A 13,534-nucleotide genomic window follows, 5' to 3' on the forward strand; every position below is an offset into this window, starting at 1 on the left:
CATACCATGAAAAAGCTGTGCTTGTGTAAGTTCAGGCCGTTATCCTCCTGATGTCTGAGGAGCTGATAGAAGAGGTTAATGAGCAGAGGGTCTCTGCTCCCCACACTGAGCCTCTGTGATACAGAACTGACAGACCTACTGTACTCCGCGGTTGTTCCTCCAGCAGCACCTCTCATTAGTGGACCCTCATGAATAACCTCCTATTCCCTCGCAAACACAAACAGGGGTTAACAAAGCCTAATCTCATCAGTCGTTGCTATACCCTTCCCCGGTGTACAGTTAGGTTCTTTGATGTGATGAATTCCTGCCAGTTATGTCATCCTTATACAAATGCAAGTAAGTTTCCTACACATTCACAAACACACAGTATTTGGATGTATGCCATATTCTGATAATCTGTAATTTGAAGGTTTCAGAGGGCCCAGATCAGGCCACTAAATCTAGCAACTCACTTGATAAAGGAGTTCAAAACAGTTTTTTCTAGAGCTGATGTATTGTTTTTATTCTGGAGACGATGATACGTTATCTTGCTACTTTCACCATTAATAAACACGTATCTTTGTATTGGGGCAAATTCAAATATACCTCAGGCAAGTAACAAAAAAACATTGACTTTGAACCCTTATAAAGTGTAAATTACTGGATGAGTTTTTCCATTTGTGGCTAAGTATTTAAAGGATAATGACTTAAATGAAAGGAATGTATCTCAGCAAACCATTTAACCTTCTTAGTGGAGAAAGCGCAGGTTTTTTACTAATTACATTAACGATGTCTCCAAGCGTCCCATTGAGCCATGACAGTGTGGTCTTAATCATTTACACCTGGCTTTTCTTAATATTACAAATTCAAAATCTGTTCCAAAACGGTTCCCAGACTGCTTTTAAAGGTTAAAGCACAACCTTATTATCCTATTAGTATATCCAATCACAGAAGTATATTACCAAAACGTGTTCTCTAGTCATCTAATCCTGCATCTGTGGATTACTTTCCTTCTTATGGGAGGATCCACACTACCACCTAGTGGCTCCAGTATTTTGCTGCCACGTTAACCCACATGGCATGAAATCCCCCACAAACCCTCATCAGAAACTATCAGTGGAAATTCAAACTGCAATTCATCATTTTGCTGGGTGAGAGGTAAGAGAAAAACATCTGTGAAGTATGGTTTTAAACTGTATTGGACAGAGGGTGTTTGAACACAAGCAATATACATAACATATATAGTATTCCTCTTTACTCCGATCAAGTTAGGACAACACACCATGTCTCTCTCTCCTGAGACTATCAATCATAAGAGAACAAATATTAAACTAGTTTAAAAAAGAAGTACAAACATTATCTTTACAGATTAGAAAGTATCAGGTGGTATTCTGACAAAAAGCCCATTAACAACATTGTAGTGGAAACAGTGTAATATTAGTTTACGTCTTGATCAGATGACTTTGAATGAAAATGAACATATATTTGCAACATGCCACATTAGAATCGACATTTACACAACTTTGTATTAATTGCTGTACAAGTAGTTCTTTTTTTACATCCAGCCCACACCTTCCAACTTCCTGCTATTTGTTCTGCCATCTGCTATCACATGACAAACTAAAAGAGGAATTGCAACTAAACAGTGACATTTTAAAACTATGACTGCATAGATGGGACTAACATACTGTTGTGTTGTGAGTGTAAGCAGGCTGAAAGCACACACACCAGAGTTGTAATTGTGTTTTTTGTACTGTTTTTCACTACTAATACTTTCCATGTTAAAGCAACCTTGCATGTGAGGACCATGGATAATACCATTTTTTTACCCAATGTGCTGGACTTTGGTGTCCTGCTTGGTTTGATTTATTGTGACATATTCAGAAGTATGTGTGCAGTTAAAACTATTTTTCCACAATCCAAATAGAGGACTAACTGTACTAAATGTGATTTACTAAGAACATGTATGTCGGCATTTACATACAACAGGGAACAGCTTGTTTAAACTGTGGGTTGTTAAATAAAAATTTGATTTTAGCCTTGCTCCTGTGTGCAGGTAATCACCTATTCTTCATTGGGAAAGTGCACCAGTACAAAAATAAATCCAACATATTTTCTCATAATTTTCACTCTTTTTTTTGGCATAAAACTTAAGGCATCAGGAATTCAGTTTACAATTACATTAGCTTACTGATAAAATGTATTAAATGTTATACGACAGTTCACTATGCTGGAAATAACACCTACAGTATGAAATGCACTTAAATGTCAGTATTTACCAAATAACTCTGGGTCACACCATTCATAACAAGTTACAAAGTATCCAGCTTGCGGTGAAGAACCGACCAAATTAAATACTTACAGAAAAGGCACCATTAGTGCTGTTTGGAAAGGATTAGCTTCCCATGAGTTAGAGAAGAGAAACAGTAGTACAGATATACTAACATGATTACATTATTTCTAGAGTTTCATATACTTATAACATGGCCCCTTTGTTTCCAGTGGTTTCCTCAGTGGGGTCAAAGGTGAGAAGCTCTGGTCTTGTTTGCAAAGCATGGCCAGTGATAAATGAAAGGACTGAGTCATTCATCAAACGTAGTGGTTTACCTTTACTTAAAGCTCTCATAAAGGAAATTGTATATTTACACAATAGACTGTACTCCTCCTTTGTGAATTAAAAAGATAAAATAAATAAAACATCTGTTGTCACTGTCCCTTTGACATTAAAAACAGCAGAGTTGTGGAACCTGCAGCAGTAAACATACTTCTTCTCTGACGAGGACAGCTTTATGTACAAAGTGTGTGTGAGCTGCAGTGTTTTTCTCAAAATACCCAGGCCCCTCTGACAGCTGCAGACTGGGATCAGCCGATGAAGGTCAGAGTGGCCATGATGCTGAAGCCCAGCAGGATGAAGAGCACCTTCAGAAGCTGCTTCCCGGGGGAGTTGAGCTCATGGGGGAGGATCTCCAGGAAGGTGATGTAGATGAAGGTCCCCGCAGCGAGGCCCTCCAGGACCGCCTGGATCAGAGCGCCCTCCGCCAGCTTGGCCTCCATCACGCTGATGCCGATGGCGATGCCTATTGGTGACATCATGGCAAACACGCTGATGTAAGCAGCGACCCACAGCGGACGCACTGCGCTCTGCACCAGCTTCACCGACAGGCTGAACACGATGATGGTCTTGTGGACAAGGATCGCTATGCAGATCTCTAATACCTGGAGGAGAAGAGAAAGAAATGTTATGGTTATGTTTTGCCTCCAACAGCTTCTAAATAAACACAAACAATAGAAAATGTTGAGGATTTTGTGTAAAAAGGCTGGGATGAATTTTAGTGGTTAAATGTGAACAGACAAAATACGATAATATATGTAATATTGATATATTACAATTGTGGATTTTTCCAAAACAAACAGTGATTTTACTGGTATCGGTTTTAGAATAAATCAATCAGTACAAAAAGTCAATTTTTCGTCAATTAACTGACAGGCCGAGGTTGATTACATTTCCATCCAATGATGATGCAAGTGTTTATCCACAACACTGATACTTCATTAGCACTGTGAGAAAAGCCATAATACGTAAATGACTGGATGAACTGACTCCCCTTTTATATAGCAGAATCAAGTCACCTAAATAGACGTTCTTCCTGCATTTGATCAACAACATAGTAGACTTGAGCCCAGTGTTTCCCCTACCATTGTCTTGGTGGGGCGCTGCGCCCTGCCAACGGAGCCCCGGGCCCTGCCTGAAATTCAAGGTTTTTTTTATTTTTTTTTATTATTATTTAAAAAAATATATATATATAGCACCAAATTGCAAATGAAGTAATCTATCTACGGTCACGTTTCACATTGAACATGTGCTCTTTTATTAAATAAACTAAACGCCTATGTTATTTATCCAATGTGCATGTTTCAGTGTCCACTGCCTTGCGTATTCACATTTTCCCTCCGCTCTGTTTCTTAAGAGCGGGGCTCGTGAGTCTGTCTTGTGACCTGAAGAAACAGATCTGACTCATGACAGCGAGATTCACTTTCTGTCCTGAAGCTACAAACAAAACCCGTTTATCTTCTGGCATTATGCTGGGAACTTGATTCCAACTTTATTTGAGCAGCATTTTTGTAAGATATGGCTTTATTACATGTCATGCAAACAGCATCACATGTCATGCAAACAGCATCACATGTGATGAAGCCTGAAGAGTGAGAAAGGAAGCAAGGTTAACAGGGATGTCAGCTATGTTCCGCCATCTTATTTTATCAAAAATGTTTGAATCAAAATTATGAAGCTCAAATTTTTAAATGTTTAATGAACTAGTGCAATCTTCTCCAGTGACACAATGAGCAGAATGCACAACCCCTATTAAATCAGGTGTAGTACTTGTGGGTGTTTTACCTTTGAGTCTGTGCTCTGCAGGCCAATAGCAAGACCTTCAAAAACTGAGTGGAGGGAGAGGGAGAGGAAGAGCATGAAGGAGCGAAAGGGGGAGTGGGCCTGAAAGTCTACATGGACATGTTGGCCGCTCCCCTCCAGATCAGGATTTGTTCCATGGCCATGTCCATGTCCGTTCCTGTTGTCCGCCAACAGGGGGGACCTCTCCTCCTGAGACACTGCCGCCTCTCGACAGTTCAGGACAATCCTCTCCAGAATGAGAACCATGAAGAATCCAGCAGCCATGATGAACTCTGCCAGGGGGAAACTGGTCTGTTTGAGAGAGAGAGGAATGAGTCTGCAGGCAGTCTGATAACGTCAAGAAATAGGAAACAGATTGTAAACAGAACATTATTCCTATAAAGACCCTCAGTCATACAGGATAGGAATAGGATATCTAAAAGTGCTGTCAAATGCAACTGAAACAGATGGTTATTATTGAAGAATACATATGTTCTTTACAATGTTTATGTTATTTTTCTCTATTCAGTTAATACAGCTAAAATATGTTTTATCCTTTAACTGAATAACACAGCTAACAGAGATGTTGTTTTAGTGCTTCTAAATAGACTACATGATGTTTATCAAGCAGGGAGAGATGACATCTCTGCATTGAGTGTATGATGTAGTAAATTAAGTAATTAGTTGAATGACAGAATTCATAAACAATTTTGAAAATCAGTTAATCATTTGAGTATAATATCAACTAAAACACTATATATTCTCTCTGCTTCCAGAACCTCAATCTGTTTATCTGTTTAAGAGGTACATTTGTTCTCTGTGAAATTGAAATATGCATTTTATAAAGAATACATTGGTCCCATTATTTGATACGTGGACGTACCTCCACCTTCCGAACATCCAGCTCAGCGCTGATGTCCGACAGATAATCTGGAATGATGTCCAGCAGACACGCTGCCAGAAAAACCCCGCCAGCAAAACAGCTGATCAGACTCAGAACTGTGCGGTGCAATTCTGCGGGAAGGATAAAAGATAAAAAAGCATTAGACTTTTGTTTTAACATGAGCTTACAATTATACAATAACTACGGTGATTACAGTTAAAGCATTGTCTAAATCTAGCCTCAGTTTTGTGTGTGACTGCTGTTGTGCATTTTAGAAACTTTATTAGCAAATCATGATTCCATATGTGACTGAATGGGGCATTTAACATTTTCTCACTTGTTTGTGTCAATTGGTTTCAATGTTTAGTGAATATTATGTTACTGAACTGGTCTATAGCTGACTTATTGATGGTAATTCTTGGAGACTGATTAAATCCCTGCCTTTCCTTCCTAAGCTATTTGAACATCATGTGACACATGATCATGAAAGAACAGAAGTCCATATGACTCAGCAAACCACTGAAACGCATGCAGATATTATGGGGAGAAATGAAACTCTCACTTCCATTTAAGAAAGTCAAAGTTCATCGTTAGATCCTTGTTCTGCGCGATTAAATGTGAACATTAGCTGAGAAGGCTTTTGGCTTTAGGCTCCAAGCCTGTCAGCTGACTGTAGGGGTGAGAGGAGGATTTATTAATGCTAGCAAATAACTTACACATTTAGGTTGAAACACACTAAAATGTCAAGATAATGGTGTAATGAGTAATACAATTCTCTCATGATCACAATGGATATGTTCTAGGGAAATATAACATTGTCCAAATAAATATTAGTTTCTGCTCCTTGTGGTAGTTTGTTGTGTTTGAATATCAGTGATTAGAATCAAGATTAAACACTTTATCACTACTCTTTAATCACTACGTTAATGTGTTCTACAGTCACAGTTGATAAAATCAATAGCAGCTAATTTGCTATACAATACTCCAGCTAAAACATGTGATTCATTGAGCTGGTAAACCACTTCCGGAATCTAAACCACACTGCATTAAAATCACGGACAATTTACACTTGGTTTCTTTATATGCAAATGACTTAACATCGTAGAACATAGATGACAACAGTACTTTAATCAGCAACTTTCTGATTTAAATTCGGCATTGATTAACTCCCGTTGATGAATTTAGCTTGTGTTTGAATTATTTGAAATGTGAAAGTGCGAGAAATAGACAATTGTATGAACACCAGTGCTAATGTTAATGAATCTTAGGTTATATCATTATATGAAACGAAAGGTTACCGACCTGTCCCGTTTGTGTCTCTGAACCATTTTATCCGAGCAGGGATTAATCCGAAGAGAAGCGTTAGGAGCAATAACCCGAACAGAGCGCCTATCTTCACTTGGAGCAGGTAATCCATTTTGTAGCATAAAACGGTCTATTCAAATGTTGACAACCTAACTATTCCATCATGTCTTTAGCTATGGGGAAACCTGGAGCTTGCTAACCGCTGTGAAGATAAGAGTTTCCCTGAGACAAGCAAACAACATAGGCAAACACTACGGTACGTCCACACAGCAGCTTTGAAAAAATCTTGAAAATCTTGGAGCTGGGCGTGTCTAGAGCTTGGGGATTTTTCGCGAGCAACGCGACCAACAACCAATCACATTAATCTCCCGCCCCCGGCATACAAAGCAAAAAAACCCGGGGATTTTATGCGAGCAATATATATATATATATATAAACTCCCCCAAACAGGCGAAAACCTACCAGTTTCACACACTGTCTCTGCCACCTCCCTCCATGCCTGGTACATTTAGGATCTGCGGTACGGTGGTCGTAAAGGGTCAAAGATAATCTATTGCGAAAACAACCAACCAGCAGCCGGCCCAAAGGTCTCTCTTTCAATAGCATTACCGACGAACATGTACTATTACTAGATAGGTTCGTACAATTTTGAGACACTTGTTCTTTAATGAAGAATTTCCATTTCATGCAACGTTATGCTTTTAGTACACAATATATTGTAGGCAGATATTGTACTACGTTTTTGTTTAGTAAATAGTTAGCAAACTTCTAGTAGCTACTCATATTGACTTCATGATAATAAATGTATAATCATAAACAACTTTAATAAATAACAAAAACATTTAGTTCTTCCTTGTAGTATGGTTGATATTTTTAAATGGCCAGTGGATGGTGCCCCAGTATCACGAGAGTGCCAAACACTCGCTTGATGACGACATTTTCGTGCGCCGGATATGTCGACCACCATCAGAAGAAGACACTTATGCTGATGTGTTATAAGAAATCACACCGCAGAGAATGTTGTGAGTTTCTCATTTGATGCGGGATAATATAAGAAGGCAGAGAGTCACAGGTCGATGTCAAAGAAGACGCAGAGCAGGAAATCATCAGAGAGCGAATGGCGGTGAGAAACACAGAAACACTGACTGACTCACTCTGCATTTACACACAGTTGTTATGGCCATCACAATGAAAAGTAATTCTGTCATCGTCTACAAAACAAGTGGTCAAAATGCTTAACAATGTTGTCAATATAACAGTATCCTATTTTCTGATGTAAACTATGGCTTTGGACAATGATTGAATGTGCACAGGGCTGCATTGTTTTATCTGGTGTCGTGTATCAATTTCAACAGTACTAAGTAACATATTACTGCATTTTGGGAGATGATTTCAAGAGATTGGACAAAGATTTATATTTACCCCTTTATGGTTTAACTGGGATTTGTTTATAGACCTTGCTATTGCAATTCAGACAAGAAAAAGACTGTTTAACAGCACTGCATCACACAATCTGACCTGAGGTATTTTAGAGAACTGGCGGATCATTGGTTAATGTAACCTTTCACACATTATTATAACCCTTCATTAGTGAAAGTTAAGATTAACTCACACTGAATGACACATTCACTAGACACAATAATATATACAATATGCTTAATAGATTACGACATTTTGCTTGTAGTATGCAATAAACTAATGACTTGATGTTTTGGGGTTAAGAACATTTAAAAGAGAAGCAGCACAATAAATATTAACCAACAATACATAAACAGTAAACAGTTATTAACAGCTGACGTTGCTGTGCTAAGTCATTCAGATACAGTGAGACCACCAAAGACTGCAGAATAAGTTAACAAATAATAATATCTTTTAAGTCAGTTTTCTCCAAATACTGAAAATGTTGTTCTGTTGCATGACATTTAAAGGTGGGGTAGGTAATTTTGGAGAAACCTGCTCGAGTGCGCTAGAATTAAAAAAATACGAAGGCCGTTTCTCAATCGCGAGGAGGCTTGCTTGGTAGCACATGTCTTCCTAGTCACTTGCTTCAGAAGCGAGGCAAGAATCCTTCCTGGCATTCGGAAAACGAAGAGTGGAACAGGCTAGCAAGTGTGCAGGTGTGCGTCATATGAGAGGCCCCGCCTTACATTTTCCGCCACAGATTTGGGGAAATTGGTCTGTGCGCAAAGCATTGTAGGGATTTTAAGGACGCAAAGTCTACCTATGTGCAGCCTCGAAATTACCCCCAAACCAAGGACGCGGCCTCGTGGAATTCCAAGTATGCTGGAGATTGGAACAGTCCTTCGGCGGCACTCGATGACGTAGTGTCCTTGAAATATTGGCTTGGAAACCAGTTTCCTCGAGATTGAGAAACGGCCACAGGGTGTTTCTCAATCTCGAGTACGCTTGCTTGGTAGCACATGTCTTCCGAGCGTCTTGCTTCAGAAGCGAGGCAAGAATACTTCCTGGCATTTGGAAAACAAAGAGTGGAACAGGCTAGCAAGTGTGCAGGTGTGCGTTATATGATTTGGGGAAATTGGTCCGTGGGCAAAGCATTGTGGGGATTTTAAGACCGCGGAGTCTACACATGTGCAGCCTCGAAATTTCTCCAAACGAAGTACGCCGGGCTTGGTATAATTCCAAGTATGCTGGACATTGGAACAGTACTTCGGCGGCACTCTATGACGTAGTATGCTTGAAATATTGGCTATGGAGCAGCTTTACTCGAGATTGAGAAACACCCACGGCCGGAAAAAATCTGCCACTTCCTTACAGAGCCCCTCCTCCAACTCACACGAACGCGCACATGACCAATGAGGGCACGAGATAAGTTTGTGCACAGATGGAAGGCTGACAGGCAGGTAAAATGATTGGTCGTGCTTTTTACAGTACTATGGCTTCCAGAGATGACATTTTTTTTATCGATTTATTCTCAAAGCACTTCATATATTCATTGCTATCGGGATGTTAAGAGCATTACATGGAATATAACAAAAAGTGTATCTCGAGCCGGTTTCTCAAACTTACCTACCCCACCTTTTAAGATGTGCCAAAAATGGTCTTTATGATCAAAAGTGTATTCACTTCCAAGACTATAGTCTAAATCAACAATCTGTGGAAAGTCTTTACTGCCTTCCTTTTTCTTATAACATTGCGATTTAGATATTTTGAGATGTTTACAATGTTGGTCAAACAAAGGAAGATATTGGAAAACTCTGTCAAGTTGAGCTGACCATTTTTGACAGTTTCTTGACGTTAAAAAAATATTAAAAGATTATTGACTCATTGAAAAAATGATCTGCATTATAGGGAATGAAACATATCTGTAGTTACAGCCCTAACCAGATTATAAGCTCATAAACGCATTATGCAGACTACTCAGGTTTCGTTTAAACACACCGTAATTTAAGATCTGACTTTGTATTTAATTACAATTTAGCTAGGGTGAAATGATTTTCTTTGAGGAATGTAATCAAATCAAAAAAGTTCTCATATAAAATGTTTATTAACATCACGCCAACTTTTTCGAGTGTGCATAAAGGAGCACAACAATTACAAAGATTTTTAGGATTATATTTACTGAAAGGGATCCCTTTGTCTGAAAGTAAATAAGGGGAATGTAAAAACACCTTTTGTTGTTTTTTTTCCTGATATTTTATTGCTACCAGAAGGAGCCAAGGTACATCTTTTTTTCTTTTTTTTTTCTTGTACAGGCTACAGACACAAAACATGGGCATTACAATAACAAAAAGATACATTCCTATCTCAGACAACAACAAAAATAAATAAATACAGGTACATCTTTACCAATCATTAAGCTTGATTTCAAGGTAACAAGAAAGCCTTGTTATTATTTAGGGTTGATCTCTGATTAGCTATGATCCTTAAATCATAAGATGTGACATGTTACATTCACAAATCTAAATCAAAGTTTGCAGATTAATGTTATTTATCAGAATCTATAGGATAATTGTCAGATATCAAGTCACATGTACTGCCTTAAGGAATCAGGAAGTCTGACAAAGAACAAAAACCGCTTGCCTGAAAAGCTGTTTTGCATTTGTTTCAACTTAATATGAATGATTTGGTTAATCATGCCGTGTTTGCAGCCCAAAGGGAAAGTCGGCACAAAGGGGAAGAAGCAGATCTATGAAGAGAACGAGGCAACGCTCAAGTTCTACACCAGAGTCATCCTAGGAGCTAACGTAAGAACCTCAATGCAAAGGTTTTGTCACTCTGCAACTCAAAACCATTCTCCAGAGTATTTTGTTCCCCATTAATTAGGTAACTGTTTGGGTTCTGAAGCGTATCTTCGGTCACAGCATTCAATTTGCTTGTTTTGTCTGACTAGCAGCCTAACATCTTAAGATATTCATATGCAATGAGGAGAAACAGCAAATCACACCACATTAAAGAAGTTGAAACAGATAACGTTTGACATGATTGCTTTAAAGGTAACTGAAATTATGATTTTTAAATATGAAATGACTATTGAATGAATTGTCAGACTGCTAATAGGTTATTCAACTAATAAGTGCAGCTTCATTAGACTGACATGTTATCCAGCCTTCTTACAAATATACTGCTCCTCTTTTACAGGCAATCTATGCTGTAGTCAATCTTTTGGTTTTCTACAGTTCCTCTTCCTTTTCGACATGGGTGAGTTGAGTCATCTTGTAGTTTATTAACTGTATTTAATCAATAATATTTGTTCATCTCAATATGCCAAATCCTCCCTAAACCATTGTGTTCCTCCTGCAGCTGATGCTTGGGTTCGCTCTATCAGTTTATATGGGGAGTTACCGCTCCATGACCTCCATGGCCAAGGCTGCGTTTGCTGAGGATGGAACTCTCCTGGATGGAGGAATAGACTTAAACATGGAGCAGGGGATGGCTGAGTGAGTAATAAGAGAAACTCCTAATTTAGTCTACATAGGCGATGAAAAGAACATCAACATTACTTCTCAGCCTCCTCGCTGCGTAAAGGAAGTTTGTAAATATAACAGTAAACATTTTTCATTGTTGTTTTGTCTTCTGTGTCCCTTTACCCTTGAAACTAAACTTGGTGACTCAAATCTTCTTGTGCAGAAACATTTCAGTGAGAGTTAATTGTGTGTGTGTGTGTGTGTGTGTGTGTGTGTGTGTGTGTGTGTGTGTGTGTGTGTGTGTGTGTGTGTGTGTGTGTGTGTGTGTGTGTGTGTGTGTGTGTGTGTGTGTGTGTGTGTGTGTGTGTGTGTGTGTGTGTGTGTGTGTGTGTGTGTGTGTGTGTGTGTGTGTGTGTGTGTGTGTGTGTGTGTGTGTGTGTGTGTGTGTGTGTGTGTGTGTGTGTGTGTGTGTGTGTGTGTGTGTGTGTGTGTGTTCTTGTTTTAGACACCTGAAGGACGTCATCCTGCTCACAGCCATAGTGCAGGTGCTCAGCACGCTCTCCTCTTATTTCTGGTATCTCTGGATGCTGGTAAGAATACTTCTCTTAGCACCCCCCTGATATATCCTATGACATAGCTGTTGATTTCTTTATCCTTTTTTCCCCCTTGGATTTCCTCTTTTCTCACTATTCGATCTTGTATTCTGCGCGTGTCTCAGGCCCCGTTCCGAGCGCTCCACCTGCTCTGGACCAACTTCTTGGGCCCCTGGTTTATGGCAGACAACCCGTCGGCACCGGAGGAAGTGAACGAGAAGAAGCAGAGAAGACAAGAGCGCAGACAGATGAAGAGATTCTGAGGCTGCAGGGCAGACAGAGCAGTATTTTTATACACAGAATCTAATATACAGATAACGAGGAACTCATAAGTTATTCCGGAAGACATTTCGTTATTAAGTTAAACTCAATCTGAATCCAATACTGTGGAATCTTGTTTTCCATGTTTGTTTGTTTTTTCTGATTTATCATGAAATCTAATTTTCTCCCTCAACTATGAGATGTTCTATATTTAGATAATGTGACGGTCTAAATGTCATTAATCCTCATGCAGAGATTTAAGAGTTTGGACCAATGCACAACCCCTTCTCACTGCCTCCTGCAGATTCCCATCAAACAGAGACAGGTAAAAAAAACAGCTGAGTTTATCCATTTCTGTCTTGGAATGTATTTCATTTTAATTATATGTTTAATTGTATAATGTTCCTTCAGTGGACCTTCCTTACTGACCTGATTCTGTATGTGAGCTATTAAGTCTTATAAAATGAACACAATGGATAGAAGTCAAGTTTTAATAGAAAAAAAAGTTTTGCAATAAAAATCTCTCTACAGTCGCTGGAGTCGATCATCTTTTGTGTTTATATTTGCTTTCAGTGTGGTTTGTTCACGGGATGCCTTCAGTCATCAGTTGTTGTTTTTTTCCTATTAGGCTAAAGGTAGTTTTAAGTGGCCTAATAAAAACACTTACAACATAAGAAGCAGTTCAATGGTTTTGTCGCCTGGAGGGTTCTCTAAGTAATTGTATGGTGTTAAAATGTAGTTTGCAGAGATATGTGGAAATGAATTCTCGTAAATCAAAAAAAGGAATTTTGAGAATAAGTTGAACTCAAGTGTAGCATGAAGACTACATGGTCTTCAACTTGGAGTGAACTTTCTTTAGTCTGTCAATTTTGTTAAGTATCCTAATAGCAATGTCATTTATCATATTAAAAACCTCTATTGTGGCCTTTTTTTGGTATGGCAGCAATATTTAATATAACTTAAAGGATAATAATATCATCTTGCAGCCATATTTGTGCCGCTGCAAATCATTATTACATATACATTTCATGTGTTTATCATCTTTTAAGATTAAAAAGTTTCTTGTTGATTATGTGAGTAAATTGGTGGAAAATGGTGATCGTCAAAATCCCAAAATATTTGCCTGATAATAGGAAAGTTGTTCCAAGTGGTGTCTATTATTATTATTATTATTTTATGTTGATAGACTTACCTAATATTTGTTTTTAGCACCAATAGAGTTTAAATTACTTGACTGACCATAATCCAAGGTGTT

The 13,534-nt window shown here is 38.6% G+C and overlaps 2 protein-coding genes across 2 annotated transcripts; one reads left to right on the forward strand and one right to left on the reverse strand.

The window, feature by feature from the left end:
- Positions 1-1,160: 1,160 nt before the first annotated feature.
- Positions 1,161-7,060, reverse strand: slc39a1 (solute carrier family 39 member 1). The gene is made up of 4 exons (XM_079663760.1): positions 6,558-7,060; positions 5,256-5,386; positions 4,376-4,684; positions 1,161-3,195 (listed from the first exon to the last, which is right to left on the reverse strand). The coding sequence occupies exons 1-4, from the start codon at positions 6,670-6,672 to the stop codon at positions 2,842-2,844; spliced, it is 909 nt and encodes a 302-aa protein (XP_079519886.1). The 5' UTR covers positions 6,673-7,060; the 3' UTR covers positions 1,161-2,841.
- A 390-nt stretch (positions 7,061-7,450) lies between these two features.
- Positions 7,451-12,812, forward strand: tmem208 (transmembrane protein 208). Its single transcript, XM_079663761.1, has 6 exons — positions 7,451-7,683; positions 10,670-10,765; positions 11,160-11,219; positions 11,322-11,458; positions 11,931-12,015; positions 12,144-12,812. Exons 1-6 carry the CDS (start codon positions 7,678-7,680, stop codon positions 12,279-12,281), a joined length of 522 nt encoding a protein of 173 aa, XP_079519887.1. The 5' UTR covers positions 7,451-7,677; the 3' UTR covers positions 12,282-12,812.
- Positions 12,813-13,534: the final 722 nt, after the last annotated feature.

This window comes from Notothenia rossii (assembly GCF_949606895.1).
Source record: "Notothenia rossii genome assembly, chromosome: 2".
Lineage (NCBI taxonomy): Eukaryota > Metazoa > Chordata > Actinopteri > Perciformes > Nototheniidae > Notothenia > Notothenia rossii.

Excerpts from the sequence above, each read along its gene's own strand:
- slc39a1 (XM_079663760.1), bottom strand. The coding sequence starts at position 6,672 with ATGGATTACCTGCTCCAAGTGAAGATAGGCGCTCTGTTCGGGTTATTG. Across the intron at positions 5,387-6,557 it reads CAGAGACACAAACGGGACAG|AATTGCACCGCACAGTTCTG; the intron begins GTCGGTAACCTT and ends TCCTTCCCGCAG. Across the intron at positions 3,196-4,375 it reads TGCAGAGCACAGACTCAAAG|GTATTAGAGATCTGCATAGC; the intron begins GTAAAACACCCA and ends CTTCTCCTCCAG.
- tmem208 (XM_079663761.1), top strand. Across the intron at positions 10,766-11,159 it reads GAGTCATCCTAGGAGCTAAC|GCAATCTATGCTGTAGTCAA; the intron begins GTAAGAACCTCA and ends CCTCTTTTACAG. Across the intron at positions 12,016-12,143 it reads TCTGGTATCTCTGGATGCTG|GCCCCGTTCCGAGCGCTCCA; the intron begins GTAAGAATACTT and ends CGCGTGTCTCAG.